The following is a 22,654-nucleotide window of genomic DNA, read 5'->3' on the forward strand; positions in this document are numbered from 1 at the left end:
TTTACTGTCAAAAGCGCTATACAAATAAACTTGACTTGACAAAAACACCAAGCCAATAAATAATGTTCAAATATAGATTTTCTGTAGAACTTGGGTTTTTTTAATATAAATTTTCTGTCCTAAAGAAAACGCTTGGCAAGTTCTATAGAACGCCGAGAAAAGCAGATAGAAACTTCTTTTTCTATAGGACACAATTCACAGTCTCCTATAGAACCATGCTGAAATCCTATAGAACACCAGAGTTCTATAAAAAGTCCTATAGAGTTCAATTGAGTCCTTCTTTCTATAGGACTTTTTTTTTTTACCTCATTAAAAAAAGATTATCATATAATATTGGTCAAATTTATCACGTGGGATATTGGTGATCAAAAAATGCATTTCGAAATTAAAAGAAAAGGTCATTTCAGTGTTCTGTATGTATAAAATTCTAAAATAAAATAAAATGCCTTCTTGCCAAAAGGAAAAAAAAACACGACAAAGGGGAGAAAACAATAAAAATGAAAAACATATTTTAGCACAAAAGGAACAACTGACATCCATATGCTTTCTAATTTTCTGGAAATATCGCGTTTACATGGATAATATCGGTGAATGAGTTTATGTTGGTTGACGTTGTGCACGCGGAGTGATGACGTCGTATGTCTGCGACGCAACAGGGCACGTGTGGGGAGTTGGATTTATTTAGAAGTGCTGCATTTTTACTTATCTAACATATAATCGATCCAAAATGGGGAAAAAGTTAAAAGTCGGAAAGACTCGCAAAGATAAATTTTATCATTTGGCAAAGGAAACAGGTCAGTTTCTTTATTACTCTTTTCTGTTTTAGCTGTATGTAAGTTACCCTGCTAGCTAATAGCGTTAACTCACTGAGCCAGTATGATGCGTGGATTCATTTTAAAAATGGCTTCCGTTTTTCTGTATAAATGCAGCGTATAGAAGATAAAATAGTCAGTCTTACATCATGTGTGTACATCATCTATGACTAGATGTTCAGTAAAAACTGCTGCCACTTTAAAAATGTTTAATGAGCGACAAACTGCGTGGTGTGGACTAGAGAGTAGAATTATCACAAATCATAACACCTGATGAGTGAGTGAGTGAGTGTGTGTGAGCAGTAAATAATTTTTGTATAATGTAGCTGTGGGACATTTAATCAGTGTTATCAAGCCTTTTCAGGGAAAAGTGGCTAATACATTCTCAAAAACTCACTAGAAGTTGCCACATGAAGTCATAAGTGAATTTGCATATACGTAGAATCCTCATGACCTCCTGTATATTTCCATGTATACTAATTCATTTGGCACGTTTATCTAAATAGTTGAGCTGGGCAGAGGGTTAAAGTGGCAGTAGCAGCGTGGGAAGACTGGGATGTGAACTAAGAACCTGCACAAGATCTCGTGCACTATATCACTCAGAATCATGGCTCCAGTCCATGATTCATGCTTATAGAACACCATTTACATTTTACTTATTTGGCTGATGCTTTATCCAAAGCTTGGTGAAGCTAGGATTTAAAATTTTTAACCTTCTGAGGTGGGTTTCCCAAAAAACACTAAGAGCATCTTAACTAGGAGAAAGTGTGTTCATTGTGATGCTCGCTCTACCATTTAACGATGATCTTTGTGCTACGATGCTTTTGGGAAACCCACCCCCTGATCAGTAGCTCAAAGCCTGGACCACCAACTTACAACAGCAACTCATTTGCATATCACAAAGTGACCGGTAGTATAGAATAAAATAGAAGAGTTTATCAGAAAGAAAAATTATAACTTCTTTTTTTATAAGTCGTTGTCATCTTGGCTCACATGACCACATGCTATGCGTTTCCCAAAATTCTATAATTTCTATCAAAGTGAAACGGCTGTGGTGAGGAGTTGGGAAATAGATATGAAAGAAATGTTTACACATGGAATGAATAGTAAAAGTGGCTTTGGAGTGAACTATTTTTTTTTTTTCAGGCTACAGATCCCGTTCGTCCTTTAAGCTAATCCAGCTGAATCGTAAGTTCCAGTTTCTGCAGAAGGCCCGGGCTCTCGTGGACCTGTGTGCTGCTCCGGGAGGATGGTAAGTTGTTGCATCTGTCATGACAAGCGAGCATTTGTGCAGTTTATCCCTATGTTCACATTAGCAAGCAAGTCAAGTTGCTTGTGTTTTTGTCTTTTGCAGGTGTAGCCTGTTCAGCATTGTTTTTTAATTCTGAGAATGGATATTGGCTATATATAGGTTCTGAAGCTAAGTATTTGACAAAAGTGAAATAATGCACTAATTAGTGTGAAGATTGATTGATTGATTGATGTACATGTTATGTACTTGGCTTTGTACTAGCTTTTTTGAAAGATTAGCAGCAAAGAAGTCCAATTGTATTAATTATGTGCACTCACCAGAGGCACCAATGATCGCTGCTATTTCTTACCAAGGTTTTTATTCATAATCCCTCTATATACTTTTATATATGAGGGGATAAGATGAAATCGCAGTTAACGGAGGTCGGAACTTAAGTTACAAGTGGGGAACTGAAGAAACAACGGACCATACACACCATAGGAATTCTGAGGAATCAATTAATTTGTCACTTTACATGTTGTATCTAATTTCCATAGAATTGGGGGGGGGGGACTCTTCAAATGTCTCTCATGATGGTATCACTGAAATTCAGGCTGTGTGTCACACACGTACAGTATGTAAAAAAGCGAGCAGTCATTTGTTATTGTGAAAGTGCAGGACTCGCTTCTTAGTACCATCCTACATTTACGTGACCTTTTCCCCATACAGGTTACAAGTAGCATCCAAATTCATGCCTGTGTCCAGTCTGATCATCGGTGAGTCCAGGCTTCATGTTCACGTCATTTTTGATGTTCAGCTTAGTGGTGTTGTGTAGATGGTGTACTGTAGTGGCTCACGCTTCACTCTCTCCTCGTGATCAGGAGTGGACCTGGTGCCCATTAGACCCATCCCCAACGTGGTGACCCTGCAGGAGGATATCACCACGGAGAAGTGCAGACAGGTATCTGTGGTGTACAATACACACAACGGGCTTCGAAACTTTTCTGTTACAGCGTGTTGGTGATTGACACGTCTCACTCTTCCAGGCTCTCAAGAAAGAGCTGCAGATGTGGAAAGTGGATGTGGTGCTGAATGACGGTGCGCCAAACGTCGGGGCTAACTGGCAGCATGACGCCTTCTCACAAGGTGTGTACAAAAGACATGTAGAAATCTGTGAGGGACATAAATGTGCAGGGTTGAGTATTGTTAGCTAACTTTAATTTATTATTCACCCATCCAGGAGTCTTGCATCTAAACTGTCTGTTTAAATTTCACATCAGATACATCAAATTTCCAAATTCAACAAAATAAAAGATGGAGAAAATGTGCTTTTCCTCCGCCCTATCTAATGCTGGCATGATTTCTCTCTCCATCCCCCTTCTTACTTCCTCACCTCTCTTTTGTTTTTCTCTTATTTTAATCTTTCTCTCATTCTCTCCCCTCCCTCCTGCTTCCATATTTCCTTCCTTCCCTTAAAGGAGAACTGAAGTCCTTTTTAAACTTGCTTTATTTCTTAATTAACGTGATATTACGTTTTCGGTTTTAGTAACCTTATATCGTGACTCATATTGGCAACTAACTGCAGTTAAATATTATACTTATCGGCCTATTCGGTTTTTAGCCGTGTTGAATTTAGCTCGTTTGGTCCACGGCAGGCGTCGCTTATCCGCACGATCTTCGCGAGACTTCAAAACGTGAAGTGTCAGCCAGGTGTCAGTGCCGCCATTTTGAAAACTGTTTTCCAAACGAAATATTGCACAAAAACGAGTTTAAATGACGATTACTGCCTACTTTTTTCAAACTTTCCTGATTGCTATCTAAACAAACAACTTCCGGCTTGATTACATCAGCATTCGAAAGAGTGCGCTCGCGTCTTTCAACAACGTTGGCAGATGTTGGCCACTTTGATTTCCGCAGTACGTTTTACTTCCATCCTACGATGTCTCGCACAGGTCTCAACGAATCTCGTTTACGGCCATTGCTTTGACATATGGACTGATATATTACAGAGCATATTTCAAACACTCAGAACTTGCTATAGCAGCGACAAAATAGCTCTCAGAAATGCATTCCGATATTTAATAAAATGAGAAATAGAATTTTGATGATTAAAAAATTGCCTTCGGTTCTCCTTTAATAGACTAGAATTTGAATGGCTGCATATTTTAATTTAATATGTTTTTATAAACATGGCTTTTTACTCTGAACATCAGGACATTAGTTATAACAAATTATATTTTTTTCATAACTCTGGTCTGTTCCACTAAATGATTGTATTAACGTGAATAATTGTTAGCTGAACACTAACAGTGCTGTAATAAGACGAAGGAGTTTGTGTTTCTCGTCCTCAGCACACTTGACCCTGATGGCTCTGAAACTCGCCTGTGAGTTTCTCAACAAAGGAGGAACCTTCATCACTAAAGTTTTTCGCTCCAGAGACTATCAGCCACTCATGTGGATCTTCCAGCAGTTCTTTAAGAAAGTGCAGGCCACCAAACCCCAGGCATCCCGTAACGAGTCTGCTGAAATTTTTGTCATCTGCCAAGGTAACAACTCTGTGTGTGTTGGCTTATTAACAGCATCTGACTATTGAGTAACGTCATTGTGATAGTTGTGGGTGGGATTAAAAAATGCAACCAATCAGCAAAGTGGTGTTGAGATGCCAGTTTTAATAAGTCAGTCAAATTCTCATCGAGGGCGGCACGGTGGTGTAGTGGTTAGCGCTGTCGCCTCACAGCAAGAAGGTCCGGGTTCGAGCCCCGTGGCCGGCGAGGGCCTTTCTGTGTGGAGTTTGCATGTTCTCCCCGTGTCCGCGTGGGTTTCCTCCAGGTGCTCCGGTTTCCCCCACAGTCCAAAGACATGCAGGTTAGGTTAACTGGTGACTCTAAATTGACCGTAGGTGTGAATGTGAGTGTGAATGGTTGTCTGTGTCTATGTGTCAGCCCTGTGATGACCTGGCGACTTGTCCAGGGTGTACCCCGCCTTTCGCCCGTAGTCAGCTGGGATAGGCTCCAGCTTGCCTGTGACCCTGTAGAACAGGATAAAGCGGCTACAGATAATGAGAAGAGATGAGAAATTCTCATCGAAGTACTGCCACCTAAATACAGTCTGCTGCTTCACTCAGGCATGTTTCAGTTGCAAAAAGGAAATGTTTGATTTTCCATTTCTCATCGACTTTAAGGTTGTTTTCACTGGAAAACTTCATTGCCGAACTATTCCGACTGAGAACTGTGCAGTTCCTGGAATTCAAAATGTACCATAACCTTTGAGATTCCCAAACTTTTCAGAATGGGAATTGCACTGTTCGTGTGTTTCAGATGGTTCTGGCACTTTCTGACTTCCAGAACAATTGTAAATGAAAAATCCACAATGCACGTTTTTGACTTTTGGTGATCTTCAGATTAAGAAGCTCCACCCCTGTAGTTAGTGCAGCACAGAAACTAAAAATCGTTCTTGGTTCACTTGGAAATGCATTGAAAATTCCTGCAAAGTTTAATTTTTTGAGGAATTCTGTTTTCAATTCTGAAGAAGTGAAATGCACCTTTTAATGACCACGTCTCCTGTACACTTTTATCTGAACTCTTGTCTTGCTTACCAGGTTTTCTGGCCCCTGACAAAATCGATAACAAATTTTTCGACCCTAAGCATGCCTTCAAAGAGGTGGAGGTCCAAGTAAAGACGGTAAAGGAGTTAAGTACGGCGAAGAAACCTAAAGTAAGTGCTTAAAACCGAGTGTATGCTGGAGGATAGGGTCCTATGGCTGTATTTTATTTTTTTTTTTTAATTATTAATTTTTGTATTGTGGTGTGTGTTGTGTTTAACAGGCAGAAGGCTACACTGATGGAGACCTGACCCAGTATCACCCATTCTCCGTGAATGCGTTTTTACGAGCTGAGAACCCAGTGGACTTCCTGAGCAAAGCCAGTGAGGTAAGAATTTCTCAATATTACTCATTCCTGTCATTTTCAAACAGTAATTTACTCTGGACTGTATGATGTACATCATTTAATGATTTGTTGTATAAATCCTATTAAAAATATACCAGGCATTTTTATTGTCCTGTGTGTTTCTACAGTGTTCAAAACACCACTTCAGCCCTCAGACTGTTATAGTCAAGTTTAGTGTTTGTCCCGTTAGTGTTGCTGTTGCTACAGGCAGATTCCTGCATCTCATCAGCAAACGGGCTCAAGATTCTCAGTTGCTTAAATAATCTCATTATCTGTAGCCGCTTTATCCTGTTCTACAGGGTCGCAGGCAAGCTGGAGCCTATCCCAGCTGACTACGGGCGAAAGGCGGGGTACACCCTGGACAAGTCGCCAGGTCATCACAGGGCTGACACATAGACACAGACAACCATTCACACTCACATTCACACCTACAGTCAATTTAGAGTCACCAGTTAACCTAACCTGCATGTCTTTGGACTGTGGGGGAAACCGGAGCACCCGGAGGAAACCCACGCGGACACGGGGAGAACATGCAAACTCCGCACAGAAAGGCCCTCGCCGGCCACGGGGCTTGAACCCGGACCTTCTTGCTGTCAGGCGACAGCGCTAACCACTACATCACCGTGCCGCCTTGCTTAAATCAAACTCTTTAATAACAAGACTTTATTAGATGGCATTGCATGAAGATTTTCCTGTGGAAAACAGTGCAGAATTGTAATTCAAACCAATTCCAGTACGTTGTTGTTCCTGTAGTAACTTCTTCACAGAGACTTATATGGAGGACAATGTGCGTAATCTGAGGATAATAAAAATCAAAATTTAAAAACCTTTTGCAGTGAGCAAATATGATTCAGCAAAATGCATAATCGTCTTTATGGTGAGGTTTTCTGTATGGAGATGTAAATTTAAATTTGGAAGGAGTCTCCACTATCAGCACTTTGTAACAGTCAGGGGTAAAGGTTGTTACTTTTTCTGAATGAAGGGCTTTGCGGTTTCTTTGTAGCAAGACAAGCTGCATTTTTGTCTTATTAGCCGGGGGGGTTGGGCTATTACACTGTATGGCCAAAACATTGTGGACCCCTGACCGTAACACACCTTGTAGGTGTTCCCCAAACTGTTGCTGCAAAGATGAAAGCACACAGTTATCAAGAATGTGTGCGTGCAAGGGGAAGTCATGGCCTAAAGGTTAGAGAAGCAGCTTTGGGACCAAAAGGTTGCTGGTTTGATTCCCTGAACCAGCAGGAATGGCTGAAGTGTCCTTGAACAAGGTACCTAACCTCCGGGTATGTTGTACATCATTCTGGATAAGAGCATCTGCTAAATGCCTGTAATGTAATGTATGCTGTGACTTTAACTTGACTGGAACTAAGAGGCCCAAACTTACTGCAGAATGACGATGCCGCTGTGCAGAAATGAGTGTCTTTCATGAAGACATGGTTTGCCAACATTTTTATGGAAGAACTCGAGTGACTTGCACAGAGCCCTGACCTCAACCTCACTGAACACCTTTGGGATGAACTGGAATATTGACTCCGCTCCAGGCCTCCTCACCTGACATCAGTGCTTAAAGGTCATAGGCAACGGTTTTAATTTTATGCACATTTGAAACTTTATATGTTAAAAAACCCTCTGTAATTTTTCTTCTGGTCCCAAGAAGTATTGTTAATAAGTAATAATTAAAATAAGTTAGTGCGGATTACGGCGAATTTCTGTTCGGCTATTTTCATGACCACTCGGCACGTGACATCATTTAAGCCAAACAAGCCGCTTGAGTTGAGTCCACTTCCGTTTACTTACATTGCTGTTCGGCTTGAGTGCAGACGTGTGTTCAGGAATTTCCAAAGAAAAACCCATGCCTTATTTTTGTGCTGTGAACTGTAACAATGGGACCGATTCAGGAAGAAGTTTTTACCTTTTTCCGAGAGAGGAGAAGAGGCAGAGAGTGGATTGGCTTTTTCTGGAAGAGGAGAAGAGGCGGAGCGAGAGGATTGGCTTTTTTCGAAAAAGGAGAAGAGGCGGAGCGAGAGGGTTGGCTTTTTCTGAAAAAGGAGACGAGGGAGAGAGAGTGGATTGTGTGCGTGAAGCCAGAGGGTTGTTTTTTTCTGAAAGAGGAGACGAGGCGGAGAGAGTGGATTGTGCGTGTGAAACAAAATCAAGCAGTCAAAGAACAAATGTACCAGCAACATTCAAGCAAAAAGGAGAAGATTGGAGGTAAACATTTTTACTTTTGCTTGCAATTGACAAGTCAAGAATCCTGAGGGATCCTGTACAATCATTGTGGAAATGAGACAAAGGGATATTTCCTCGCTCAGAGTAGGCTATAAATAGTATAATGCCGTGGGTGGCAGGCTAATGTGGCCTACCGGCGCACAGTCCAGTAATCGTTACCTATATCTACTAGGGAGGGCGGTTTAATTATTCTTCAAAAGGGCTCTTATTTAGTATTACGACGAAAGTAGGAATTTTTAATAACTACCAGGATAAATCGTTTGGGCGCGAATCTTGTTGAGGTCCGGGGTCACTGCGATCAGAGTCGGCCAAGTTCCTGTCTGATTCCGAGGCCACACAGTCAAACCAGTGAGCCACATTCACCGATTGCTTCGCAACGGCCATAGGTTCATATATATATATATATATACATATATATATATATATATATATATATATATATATATATATATGGTTTCACCTCTCAATATTTAATTTGGAGAGTTCCTACTTCAAAATTGCTATCACTTTGAGACAGTTTACACAACCTCTCACGACCAAAGTCCATACATGTGTGCTTGGTTCACAAGTAAACACAGAACTGCTCCCAGTTTGTTTGCCTTGAATGACATTACGACGACTCCCCTGGTGGTGAAAGTGCACATAAGTGAGATGTAAACAAACCTTCGGAAATTGGGCAAAACAGTATATTTTAACCATTTTATTCAATTTTAGGGTGCAAATTAGACACTAGGAAGATTGAATTCGCTTTTTGGGTCGTTCTTCTAGACAATAAAGTTGATATTCTACGTTTCACCTCCAACCATTGCCTATGACCTTTAACCTCACTAATGCTTAATGAGCACAAATCCCCACAGACTCCTCCCAACTCTAGTGGAAAGCCTTTCCAGAACATTTGAGACTGTATAGCAGTAAAGGCAGGACCAACTCTGGAACAGGATGTTCAGTAAGTACATGTGGGTATGATGGTCCACATACTTTTGGCCATGTAGTGTAGCTGCTATAACAAGTGATTACAGGAATTAACTTGTTGTGCAGTACAGTGGGCAAGTGATATAAAGGGAATAAAACATTTCAGGCATCCTGTTAATGTAAAACAACGTTGGGGATGGTAACAGTAACCTTTCATCATCACATCTCTTGGGTTTTACATTACACTAATGGCATTTATCAGACGCTCTTATCCAGAACGACGTACAGCATACCCAGAGCAGTTGGGGGTTGGGTGCCTTGCCCAAGGGCACTTCAGCCATTCCTGTTGGTCCAGGGAATTAAACCAGTGACCTTTTGGTCCATGTCCCAACAGCCAGCTGCTGTGTCCGGGGATCAGGTCGTCGAGGCCCCTGCCTTCGACTGCCACCCAATCCACACTGCACCAAACCCCTACTGCTACCTCTGTGGGTGGTGAACCCACAGGAGGTCGGGCCCATGTCACCTCTTCGGGCTGAGCCCGGCCGGGCCCCATGGGCAAAGGCCTGGCCACCAAGCGCTCGCATACGAGCCCCAACCCCGGGCCTGGCTCCAGGGTGGGGCCCCAGCTGCGTCCTACCGGGCGACGTCACGGTCCTGGATTTTTTCTCCATAGGGGGTTTTTGGTGAACTGCTCTTGGTCTGGCCTGTCACCTAGGACCTGTCTGCCTTGGGAAACCCTAACAGGGGCATAATGCCCCCGACAGCATAGCTCCTAGGATCATTCAAGCACACAAACCCCTCCACCACAATAAGGTGGCAGTTCTCGGAGGGGACCTATGGTCATGAGCTTTGGGTAATGACAGAAAGAACAAGATCGCGGATACAAGCGGCTGAAATGAGTTTCCTTCGCAGGGTGGCTGGGCGCTCCCTTAGAGATAGGGTGAGAAGCACAGTCACTCGGGAGGAGCTCGGAGTAGAGCCGCTGCTCCTCCACATCGAGAGGAACCAGCTGAGGTGGCTCGGGCATCTTTTTCGGATGCCTCCTGGACGCCTCCCTGGGGAGGTGTTCCAGGCATGTCCCCCCGGGAGGAGGCCCCGGGGAAGACCCAGGACACGCTGGAGGGACTACGTCTCTCGGCTGGCCTGGGAACGCTTCGGTGTTCTTCCCGAGGAGCTGGCTGAGGTGTCTGGGGAAAGGGAAGTTTGGGCTTCCATGCTTAGACTGCTGCCTCCGCGACCCGGTCCCGGATAAGCGGAAGAAGACGAGACCTTTTGGTCCCAAAGCTGCTTCTCTAACCATTAGGCCATGGCTTCTCAGGAATAAAATTTTATTATTTTTCTTTAACAGCTCACCCCCAAGTGTTTTATTCCTTACTTACATGTGCTTAAATGTGTAAATAAAAACTCATTAACAATTCCGTGATGTCACTTGAATAATTACACATTTCTAATCTCATCCTTTTTTTAAAATTTAATTTAATTTTATTTTTTTAATTCTCAGATCACTTTTGATGATCCAATGCTGGAGTCTCACAGAGCCACATCTTCTGAAATTAAAGAATGCTGTAAAGATATCAAGGTTCTTGGAAGAAAAGAGTTGCGGTAGGCCACACTACCCTCTTTACGGTTTTGATTCACTTACTGTACAATATGATTCATATATTGTTATTGAACAGTGGCTAAAGACTTTGTTTCCGCGTTTCAGTTTCTTGCTGTCATGGCGATCCAAGCTGAGGAAGTTTTTAGCCAAAAAGCTGAAAGAAGAAGCAAAGCAGCTGAACCAAGAGATCAGGTACTAGCTGTTGGCCCTGTGACCGATATAATGCTCAGCTTTTCTGTCATGCAGTCACTAATCTGTCTCTGCGGTTCAGTCTGAGCTCCAGTGATGATGAAAGCGATGCAGAGAAGCCTAGGAAGAAGAAGGAGGTGGTGGGTAAGAAAGATGAGGAGGAGGAGGCTGAGGATGAGGACGAGGAGATGGAGAAAAAGCTGGCTGAGCTGAAGGCAGAGGAGATTGCGGAGCTGAAACGGTATGTTATTAATACGCTGAATTTTGGTGTGTGCTGAAATTACACTATATAGTGCAAAAAAACTGTATGCCCTAGCAACAACACAGTTTTGTATTAGGTTCTGAAATGTAAATGGAAAAACAAGGAAAATGTTTTTTTGTTTTATTTTTATTTTCCTTGGCATGCGCTAAAACAAGAAATAATTTTTTATATATATAAAATTAGTATTTTGAAAATAAATTGTTGACTTTTTTTTTTTCAACCAGATAATCTTTAGAAGTCAAATATTCATGAATCCAAATCTGGCAAAAATATTGGCACGATTGCAAATTATTGTAAACTTTATTTGGCACTATGAGTGCACAGTACTGATCTAGTAGGATTCAGTAGAAACCTGAAATCAAGTTTAACTCCTTCTGCTTCATTCTGATTGGACCACGTTGGAAGGGTCCGTTTTGGTTAAAATGCTATTCATGATGACAAGTACACATTTTGTAAAGGAAATTACACTATGTAGTGCAGAAATAGGTTCAGCCAGGTTCTACATCCTTCAGGGTAGCCACTAAATGTCTTAATTCCGCGAGGCCATGCCCTGAATTTGGGTTTTGACCATGTGTGTTTTTTTTTTTTTTTTTTGGGGCCCATACAGGAAGAAGAAGAAACTCTTGAAAGAGCGACGGAAGCAGAGAGAGCGAGTGGAGCTGAAGATGGACCTGCCTGGAGTTTCCATCGCCGACGCCGGAGATTCGAGCATGTTCTCTCTCAACACCATCCATAAAGCCAAGGTACCACAAATCACACCGGATCAGATAACAGGAAAGCGCTTAGAGCAGAGCGAATACATTCCTAATTCACACTAACATTTTGGACAAAAAAAAAACTCTTCACAATGGTTTGATTTGGTTTAACCCAAAAGTATTTAATCAGACAAAACCTCTTGGGTGATAATTTCCAAGTTTGTTTGGCCGATCATTTATTTAAATGTTATAGAACTCTGCAGTGGATTTAAATCAATCTCTCTCACTCACTCTCTCTGTGTGTTGCTTCCTGTGCTTTTCCTCCAGGACCTGAATGCGCTCACGCTGGGTGATATGACAGGAGCAGACGTCTTGGTGGATGAGGGGGGAGAGGAGGACGTGCACATTTCTGATTCAGAGAGCGACCTCGTCTCTCTAGCGTCAGACCTGGATGAAGACGACCTGGCTGAGATTGAGGAGAAAGAGAAGCAGCTGAAGAAACTTCCCAAGAAAAAGTATGTAGCACTTTCTTCTACCCAAAGCTCTTTTTGGTATAAATTTTCTCTATAGCCAGATACCTGAAACCGTTTCAGCACTTTGTTTCTGTGTGTTTTGTTTCCTCCAGGGTTTCCTTCGCTGCAGTGGAGGAGGATGAGGATAAAGAGGAGCAGGGGAACGAACTGCTAGTGGATTTGGAGGGAAAGAATGAAAAGCAAGACCGACAGACCAGCATGTGGTTTAGTAAGGTGGGTGGAAATGTCAAACTCTTTTCAGCTCTCAACTGAAGTCTCTCATCTACAAGAGTGGTGCTGATGTGCTTGGAGCCTGGATCAGAAGTTCGAATGACCCTAAACAAAAGTACAGTGTATGTGTATGGACCCTGAAAGCCTGTTGCTTTTGATTTGGCTCCATTTGGATCATGTAATGGAAGATGAAACTTTGCTTTCTCTGAACATTCTCATCTCATTATCTCTCGCCGCTTTATCCTGTTCTACAGGGTCGCAGGCAAGCTGGAGCCTATCCCAGCTGACTACGGGCGAAAGGCGGGGTACACCCTGGACAAGTCGCCAGGTCATCACAGGGCTGACACATAGACACAGACAACCATTCACACTCACATTCACACCTACGGTCAATTTAGAGTCACCAGTTAACCTAACCTGCATGTCTTTGGACTGTGGGGGAAACCGGAGCACCCGGAGGAAACCCACGCGGACACGGGGAGAACATGCAAACTCCACACAGAAAGGCCCTCGCCAGCCACGGGGCTCGAACCCGGACCTTCTTGCTGTGAGGTGACAGCGCTAACCACTACACCACCGTGCCGCCCCTGCTCTGAACATGACTGTCTTAATGTTAAAATTTTCAGATGAAGCATTATAATTCCATGGTCTCTATCTCCTTCCATGAGGATATGTAAACATCTCATCATGTACAGAGATGTATGTCATAAATTATAGGGGCGGATCCTGGGAAATGGGAGGGGGCATCAACCCAGTAAGGCTGGGGGTCTGGGGGCCACCAGAGGCCCCTGGAAGCTCTGTGGTTTTTAAATGCCCAGAGATGCATTTTGAGCTGTCAGAGACATGTTGTAAATGAAATCTCTTAAAGAAAATTACCGTATCAAAAATATGTTTTAAAAGTAGGAGCTTTCAAAACCGTTTTATTACTCACTGAAAATGATACTGTCAGAGTTGCAGGTATATGCGTAGAACATAATTACAACTGATATATGGTAATATTTATGAAAGTTGCATTGTCATATAATGCATTACCACATGACACACTACAGTGTAGTACACTGACCACAAAACACTTTACATCAATAAATTATTACTATTTTAGCAACTGCAATCTGAGCTCCTGCTCAGGACATTCAATGTACATATAAGACAGTGAATATACCCAGGTAAACTGAGGGAATGTCAGTGGCCACTTAAGACAGAGCTTAATACCAAGATAACTATAAACAAAGAATGCAAGAGTTGCATGTCGATAATACAAAGTCAGTAACTGCAATCCGAGCTCATGAGTCTAATAGACTGAGCTAAAGATACAGTGATTGTGTGAGTTGCATGTGAACAAGTCCTATAATAAGTCTTAGTTCCAAGACTGAAGGGATTTCAAACGGATTTTCTTTAGAGCCTTTGCAAAAATCAACATCTCTCACAGACTTATCCACCCACTGTCGTAAAAAAATCAAAGTGAGGTTCAACCCCAAAACGGCACGTGTCCCATGTACATACACAGGGTATGGTGAGTACAGGGATACCCTGTTAAAGGTGGGGTACAAGATGTTTTTCAGGAGTAATTTTTTCCATATTGCTTGAAAAGCTCCTCACACCCATGTTGCAAGCAGTACAATAGAAGGTTTGACCCAAAACCGAAATATTTTAATCCAGTCTACAGTGTAAAATAAAGGAAAAATGCCATCCAATCATATCGAGGTACCACCTCAAAATGATTGGATACTGACACGTCAATCAGACTGAAGCCCGCGACCAGCCCCTCCCTTCTGTGTGTGTGTGTGTGTGTGTGTGTGTGAGAGAGAGAGAGCAGCCAGGATTTTCTCAGAGCGCTCCCTCCAAACAACGGGGATTTACACGAAAACGGAAGGAGATATTCACAAAATTCTTTCACAGTGAGTGCCACAAGGCTTTCCTGAACAAACTGATGTAATTTTTTTGTCTGTAGTGTAAAAAATGAGGTCACTAGAGCGAGTTAAAAACGAGTGACTTTTCTGCCAAGTTTATAATGGCAGTCTATGAGGCTGTGCAGCTGTGCTCTCTTCACTTTCAGGCTTCTCATTCAAAAACTGCAAGTCCTATCGTGTAGGTAGACACATTGTGTGAATCAGGACAAGTGTGGCTACTACTTTTGAGAAAATTATGTGTGTGGAGTGAAAATTGGGGCTGAAAACACAGTTTAAATGAGAGAGCTCTTCCAAGCTCTCTACACTCTCCACTGGTGTGTAATGCAATAGACGCCCATTATAAGGCTGATTTTCTCAGGCTTTATAAGGGAGAGGAGGGGTGGAGACGCGGGGGGTGGGAGCATGGCGAGGGCGGGCGGGTTTCTTTTCAAATTATGGCTTGCAGGAACCGTTATTCCAAAATCTCGTACCCCACCTTTAATGAATACGAGCAGTGTGTGTGTGTGTGTGTGTGTGTGTGTGTGTGTGTGTGTGTGTGTGTGTGTTTTACGTACACAGTAAACCTGCTGCAGCATCTTATCATTTTGGCTTGTGAACATGCATGTTAACGATACCACAAACATGAAAGGATGGTGCACACCCTTTAAATGTAGTCTACAGTGCAGTCCAGGAATACAGTATGTTATTATGTAGGTGCACGAAGTTCCTGCGCCCTTTTAAAATCCAACAGGACTCGCCCAGCTTGCTTTTCACTGCATTCGTGTCACTAGCGAAAAAAACCCTAAGCTAGGATCTGCTACTATTTAATATAAATTTATACGGTACCATAAACTCTTCAGCTCAATCCCACATAATGATTTATTTTGTTAATTTTTTTAAACCTTATTAATTAAAAAACGGGGTATCTCTTGGGATCTGCAATACAATCAAGTCACAATTCCAAGTAGCCATGTACTAAAACACTCCTTTTTTTGGATGGGGGTGGCATGCGCTGGGTGTGCGCCCCCCCCCCCCCCCCCCCCCTTAAATCCTTTCACCCGTAGTCAGCTGGGATAGGCTCCAGCTTGCCTGCGACCCTGTAGAGCAGGATAAAGCGGCTAGGGATAATGAGATGAGATGAGACATTATTGTGCGTTTATTTCTGCAAGCAACAAAAAGAAAATGGGGAAAGAGAAAAAGACAACAAAAAAAAGGAAAACCAAAAAGGGATATCATAGAAAACGTATCACTGTACACGACGAATGATCATTCATGGGTTTATCTCACTGAAATAATCTGTGAAAGATTGCCACATCAAGTCGAATATATTAATGTTTCCTCTCAGGGTGAATTCATTTTTTCCAACTGTAAATGCTTCAGCACATCTTTTAGCAGGGTTAAGTTGGGCGGTGGGGTTTTTTGTTTCCAATTTAACAAAATCAGTCGTCATGCTAATAACATCACAAAACGTCTCGCATTCTACTGGTTGTTTGTCAGCTCGACTGTGTCTGGTTTTACTCCAAACGCCACCAGAATTGGATCTGGTTGAAGTTGTTTCTGTAAAACCTCAGATTAAATTTCGACTATCTTCGACCAATACTTCGCAATGTTTGGACAGCTCCAAAAAATATCAGGGTTTATTCTATCCACATTCACTGGATATAAGCAATTGCATGCTCTGATTGGCTACTCTACTAGTAGGATATCAGCTCATGTACTGTGAGTAGAGAAAAACAAAATGGTGGCGCGTGTTGCTGAACTAACCAAGGAAGAAATAAAAACTCTCCTTGAAAACAAAACACTAAAAAAACAAAAACAAAAAAGCAACAAAATATGGAATAAAAGTATTTGATGGCAAGAACGTATCTTTTTTCAAGAATTATTATTATTATTATTATTATTATTATTATAATAGCATTTTTTTTTACAAGTTGCTACAGTCATTTCGCAAGTTAGTTTACATTCTAAGTGGACATTTTGTGTAAAGTTTAATTTATCGAATTTGCAGAAAATTTAAATAAAAATGCTCTGTTTCTCAAAATCCAGTGAAATGTGGATAGAATAAAACAGTTATTCCACTCAATCTCTGCGTACGTGGCTTATAGCCAAGTCGGTGCTACGCACCTCGTCAGCTATCAGCTCATGTACGACTCGATTTCATGGAATAACTGTTAAATATGTCAAGAATAGTTTCGTAGTATTGACTGCAAATCTCTAAATCTTAATTTTTACGTTCTTGTGAGTTCTGATAGAAAAAAATAATTTGAAAAAATAGTTTGAAAACGTGAACAGCTCTAACGGTATCCATCTTGTTAATCCAATTACTGTCAACTAGAATTGCATGAATGCAGTGTTGGGCCCAGAGGCCACACCTCCTTCACTGGGACTGGCACAGAGGCCACACCTCCTTCACTGGGACTGGCACAGAGGCCACACCTCCTTTACTATTTGTGCTTTACTAATCCTGCTTCAAAATGACAAAACCGAGAAACATAGGAGTCAGACCTGAACTGAGGGATCTAAAGATGTTCTGTGATGATGATGACTCTGACTATAATGATATGTGTTTTCAGGACATCTTCTCAGAGCTGGACCTCGATGGAGATGCGGACGCAGCGAGGGAGCTCAAACAGACCCAGTTCCTTCACAGCAAGCAGGCTGCAGGTAACTCTTCTCCTGCAGGGTGTGATTATGTGCAGCCAGCTCCAGAATTATCTGCCCCTTTTGGGGGGGTATAAGAAAATGTTTGTGGTTAATTAGCTTCATCATACTGAAAATGAGAGAACTCTAACCTTGATCTGAAGTAACTATTTTTTTTAAATTATTTTCTTAATAAAGCTGTTATCAAACACTTGTGTAGAGAATCGCCCATCTTTACCAAGGCGCCACTAATTCTGCAGCTGACTATAAGGGCGTGTGTATTGTACTGAAAGAATGTGGTTTACTCATCACTCTTCTTTTCAGGAAAGGGTAAAAAGAGGAAGGCTGAAAAGGATGCGGAGCCTGCCCAGAAAGAGGAAGAGGAGGAGGAAGAAGCAGCCATGCCGTCTCAGGAAGAGGCAGCAGGAGATGAGGAGGACAGCGATGACGACTCGGACTGTGATAGCAGTGATGATGAGGAGTAATGACTTCTTAACACTGGTCCATTGTACACTGATCTAATTAGAGTTTCGAACAGAATGTTTATTTTTATCATAACAATATTGTTTTTTGTTTTTTTTTGTGCACAGAGAAATAGCGAGGATGAAGAGCACCTCTGGGTCCCATGAATTGCCCGGAGATGATGATGACTTTCAGGTCGTTCCTGTAGAGAGCACAAGTACGTAATGGGGCATCTGGGGTCCAGGGGTTATGATGGTTCTGTGCAAGAAGACATGTCTGGTGTCTGAAATTTCCTGACTTAGTTTTTATACTGGAAGATAATGTTGCTGGGGCGGCATGGTGGTGTAGTGGTTAGCGCTGTCGCCTCACAGCAAGAAGGTCCGGGTTCAAGCCCCGTGGCCGGCGAGGGCCTTTCTGTGTGGAGTTTGCATGTTCTCCCCGTGTCCGCGTGGGTTTCCTCCGGGTGCTCCGGTTTCCCCCACAGTCCAAAGACATGCAGGTTAGGTTAACTGGTGACTCTAAATTGACCGTAGGTGTGAATGTGAGTGTGAATGGTTGTCTGTGTCTATGTGTCAGCCCTGTGATGACCTGGCGACTTGTCCAGGGTGTACCCCGCCTTTCGCCCGTAGTCAGCTGGGATAGGCTCCAGCTCGCCTGCGACCCTGTAGAACAGGATAAAGCGGCGAGAGATAATGAGATGAGATGAGAAGATAATTTTGCTAATAAAGTAAGGGATGTTTATAGCCACCAGTTTAGCAGTGTTCAGACTCCAAGTGTGGTTCAGTATGATTTGAAGCGAGCATGTGATTTAGCCATGCACTTACATGATGCTCACCTGGGAGCTATAAGATTCTCTGACTTGTAATACAGCATTAGTGCCTTATAAACTCCAGTGCAGAACTAAAGCAGGCTCTTTCAGGCATCAAACGTGTCTTCATTGAGCAACTATTTAAAGCAGCTGTTTTAGTTGTAATGTTAAAAAGTGGTGGTGTTTTGGTTCAGGTAAACGTGCTCGGATCCTGGACGCTGAGGGTTTGGCTCTCGGCGCTCAGATCGCCACGTCCAAGAAGAGACGCAGGGACCTGATAGATGAATCCTTCCACAGGTCAGCCGTCCCACAGTCACACCACATGTTAGTGTTCTGTTTAGTAGAATATGTTTTAGAGCAGAGGATAACTCGGCGCTGTGTTTGGTTCTTCCTTTAGATTCTCCAGTTTGCAGGACGGTAGCGAGATACCAGTGTGGTTCTTGGATGACGAGAGGAAGCACAGGAAGAAACCTATCCCTGTCACACGCGAGATGGTGGACGAGTACAAGCAGAAGTGGAAGGAGATAAACGCACGTCCAATTAAGAGACTGGCAGAGGCCAAAGCTCGCAAGAAGAGAAAGGTGAGAAAAAAAGAGAGAGAGAGATGCAGGGAGGGGATGGATGGATGGATGGAAAGAAGTAGAATCTGATAATATATGTGAAGATTAGACACATGACAGGGTTTCCGCGGAGTCTTAAAAAGTCTAAAATTTGATAATCCTAATTTAAGGCCTTAAAAAGTCTAAAATACAAGCATATTTTGCATTGTAGGTCTTAAATGTAATTTTGTGAAGTCTTAAATCCTTACATCCATTTACTCCATTCGCTTTTTTTTGTTAAATGCGTTGGTGATATTCATAATTAGTCATATAGGCTTGGCCTACTTAGTATCAGTAGGCTACACTGCAAACTACAAATGAGACACAGTGGAATCCGGCGTCTAGCCCGGTTGGCATGGTGATGCACAGGGCATGGTACGCGCGCATTTAAACAGTAGAGCCTAAAAGAAGCGAGGGAGATTGTCACGGTTTGTAGCAAAACGGGCAAATGCAAGTTTAACGACTGCTGGCTTGAACGCAATGATTTCGTAGACTGGTTAAAACGTGTACCAAACAATCTGTTTGAGGCGTACTGCACGTTGTGCAAAAGAACACTCAAACTCCGCACCCTGGGTGTAAAGGCTCCGGAATCGCACGCGAAAGCGGAGAAGCACCAGGCTGCCCATAAAAGTCTGCAACAATCGCATGCCATCACTCAATTTTGTTCACCGTTGTCAGGTCCAAGCACATCTCGAGACGGTGTATCAGCTAACTCCGTGCGAACTGTAATGCTACAACACACAAACCGTACGGAATCGAATGCCTCATCCTCAAGTGATTTGCGGGATGTCTTTGGCTCCACTGCAACTTAGTTCCTCATTAATGCAAGAGTGCACCCTAGGGATGTAATGAGTTCACTGGTGAATGATAATAAATTTTGTTATTTTGAAAGTAATTCAGGCTCTCCCAATTTTCTTTATTTTTTTGTACGGCATAAGTCTTAAATTTAACCTGTTATGGTCTTAAAAAGGTCTTAAAAAGTCTTAAATTGAACTTGTTCAAGTCTGCAGAAACCCTGCACATGATTATTTGTGTGTAATGTTGTAGACGCTGAAGAAGATGGAGCAGGCCAAGAAGAAGGCTGAAGCGGTGGTCAACACCGTGGACATCTCCGAGAGAGAGAAGATGGCACAGCTCAGAAGGTTAATTTACGTCGACACACACACCCACACACTCGCGTGCACGCGCACACACACTTCCTCTCAGTCTCTCTGTTTCCCTCAGGCTCTGTTTCTCTCAGTCTTTCTGCCTGTCTCTCTGTTTCCATGTCTGTTTCTCTTACTCTGTCTTGCTCTCCATCTCTACTGGTTTGTCTGTATGTATCTCTCTCTCTCTCTCTCTCTCTCTCTCTCTGTTTCCATCTCTGTCTCTTTCTCTTTGTTTGTACTGTCTAGATATAGAAAGCACATATTACATGTTTCCTTAAGCCAAGCCAAGGTTTAGAGAAACCAAACACAAGTAGGAACGTGTACTAAACCGGGGAAGCTCAGGAAAGCTGCCGTATGATTGGTCTCTGGAATTGACTGGAGTCAGTTGTCATCTCATCTCATTATCTCTAGCCGCTTTATCCTTCTACAGGGTCGCAGGCAAGCTGGAGCCTATCCCAGCTGACTATGGGCGAAAGCCGGGGTACACCCTGGACAAGTCGCCAGGTCATCACAGGGCTGACACATAGACACAGACAACCATTCACACTCACATTCACACCTACGGTCAATTTAGAGTCACCAATTAGCCTAACCTGCATGTCTTTGGACTGTGGGGGAAACCGGAGCACCCGGAGGAAACCCACGCGGACACGGGGAGAACATGCAAACTCCACACAGAAAGGCCCTCGCCGGCCCCGGGGCTCGAACCCAGGACCTTCTTGCTGTGAGGCAACAGCGCTAACCACTACACCACCGTGCCGCCCGGAGTCAGTTGTTTGGGTTTTAAATGTGGCAAATGTCGCTGATTTAAAAACATGAATTTCTGTGACTTTTTAGTCTAAACATCGCACTACTCAATTCCTCTTCACTCTTGGTTTACATCAGCTTGTACACTTGTGTTTTTTTTTTTTTTGTATCATGACTTCATATAAGGGGCGGCTCAATGGTGTAGCGGTTAACGTTGTTGCCTCACAGCAAGAAGGTCTGGGTTCGAGCCCCGTGGCCGGCGAGGGCCTTTCTGTGTGGAGTTTGCATGTTCTCCCCGTGTCCGCGTGGGTTTCCTCCGGGTGCTCCGGTTTCCCCCAAAGACATGCAGGTTAGGTTAACTGGTGACTCTAAATTGACCGTTGGTGTGAATGTGAGTGTGAATGGTTGTCTGTGTCTATGTGTCAGCCCTGTGATGACCTGGCGACTTGTCCAGGGTGTACCCCGCCTTTTGCCCGTAGTCAGCTGGGATAGGCTCCAGCTTGCCTGCGACCCTGTAGAACAGGATAAAGCGGCTACAGATAATGAGATGAGATGAGACTTCATATAAAAGCCTTTTTATTTTTTTTTCCTCCAGCATCTACAAGAAGGCCGGTGTGGGTAAGGAGAAGAGGGAGGTGACCTACGTCGTGGCCAAAAAAGGCACTGGACGTAAAATCCGCCGTCCTCCAGGAGTGAAGGGTGTTTTCCGCGTGGTGGACGGACGGATGAAGAAGGACCTCCGTGGCAAGCAGAACAAGAATCAAAAAGGCAAGGGGAAAGGGGGCAAGAAAGGAGGGATGGGCGGAAGAGGGGGAAAAGAGGGTAAGAGGCGTCCAAATAGGAAGTGAGGGAGTGAAACACGAGCATGAACTTCTCATCACACTCAGCTGGGACTGCTGTTAAAGAGCTGAGCTGTGCTAAAGCCACGCTGCATGGACTCCATGGACAGGATGATGTCACACAGGCCTGGATTTACTGTGTATGCTGTGATGTCATCACAAAATATGTGCTGATCTGTGGTCAGTTTCATGTTTTTTCTAATGACTGACTGTTTCCTGATACGGAACCTTTAATCCGGTTGATTGAACGCACCTGATCATTTTGTCTATTTTTATAGATCACGGTCATACAGGAACAGGGCCGATGTTTACGGTTTAGCCGTAGCTTTTATTATTATTATTATCTTTTTTTTTTTTTTTTTTACCCCTTGTCTTTTGAATGAACATACAAATTTGGTTAATGTGTACATTTTTATAAATCTATTGTTAATTATAACTCAGGAATGAAGTAATATCTGCAGAGGTATCAACATTTTATGCAGAAGACACCAGACAACTTCACTTTATTATGGCAGAAAACATGAAAACGTGCTTCATCTGATTTAAAGACATGGGTAATAATGAATAAGATGCTTGTTTCACTGGATGCCTCGCAGCCTGCTGGAGGCGTTTTGATTGTATAAAATTTTGTCAAAAATGATCTTTGGATTGTTGAGTCATTTGAACAGTAAAGTCACGCAGTTTCACATTTTATATTTTCAGTTAAATTAAAAAAAAAAAAAAGTTTTATGGTATTTTTATACCACAGCACTATTTAGTTCTCAAAACTGATTGGTCGGAAGGTGATACATTTCCTAATAGCAGCTCTGTCAGTAGTGTATAGTTTATGTTAATGCCCTCATTCTAATATGTTATAATTTCTGTAATAATAACTTGTTTGCAGGGATTTGTATGGTGGATGG

At 42.7% G+C, this 22,654-nt stretch overlaps 1 protein-coding gene across 1 annotated transcript; it reads left to right on the forward strand.

Moving 5' to 3' along the window:
- The first annotated feature begins 645 nt into the window (after nt 1–645).
- ftsj3 (FtsJ RNA 2'-O-methyltransferase 3) lies at nt 646–22,392 on the forward strand. The gene is made up of 21 exons (XM_060941277.1): nt 646–794; nt 1,959–2,064; nt 2,773–2,819; nt 2,925–3,004; nt 3,090–3,189; nt 4,395–4,589; nt 5,642–5,757; nt 5,868–5,972; nt 10,633–10,733; nt 10,837–10,923; nt 11,003–11,161; nt 11,790–11,925; nt 12,205–12,392; nt 12,503–12,623; nt 17,083–17,173; nt 17,474–17,630; nt 17,740–17,828; nt 18,614–18,716; nt 18,817–19,000; nt 20,066–20,160; nt 21,509–22,392. The coding sequence occupies exons 1-21, from the start codon at nt 728–730 to the stop codon at nt 21,759–21,761; spliced, it is 2,580 nt and encodes an 859-aa protein (XP_060797260.1). The 5' UTR covers nt 646–727; the 3' UTR covers nt 21,762–22,392.
- Nucleotides 22,393–22,654: the final 262 nt, after the last annotated feature.

Source organism: Neoarius graeffei, chromosome 15 (assembly GCF_027579695.1).
Source record: "Neoarius graeffei isolate fNeoGra1 chromosome 15, fNeoGra1.pri, whole genome shotgun sequence".
NCBI classification, from domain to species: Eukaryota; Metazoa; Chordata; class Actinopteri; order Siluriformes; family Ariidae; genus Neoarius; species Neoarius graeffei.

What these genes read in the sequence shown, in the direction of transcription:
- ftsj3 (XM_060941277.1), top strand. Translation starts at nt 728, where the DNA reads ATGGGGAAAAAGTTAAAAGTCGGAAAGACTCGCAAAGATAAATTTTAT. An exon ending in CCACGGAGAAGTGCAGACAG is followed by an intron (nt 3,005 to 3,089) that starts GTATCTGTGGTG and finishes TCACTCTTCCAG; the next exon opens with GCTCTCAAGAAAGAGCTGCA. An exon ending in AAGCTCGCAAGAAGAGAAAG is followed by an intron (nt 19,001 to 20,065) that starts GTGAGAAAAAAA and finishes GTAATGTTGTAG; the next exon opens with ACGCTGAAGAAGATGGAGCA.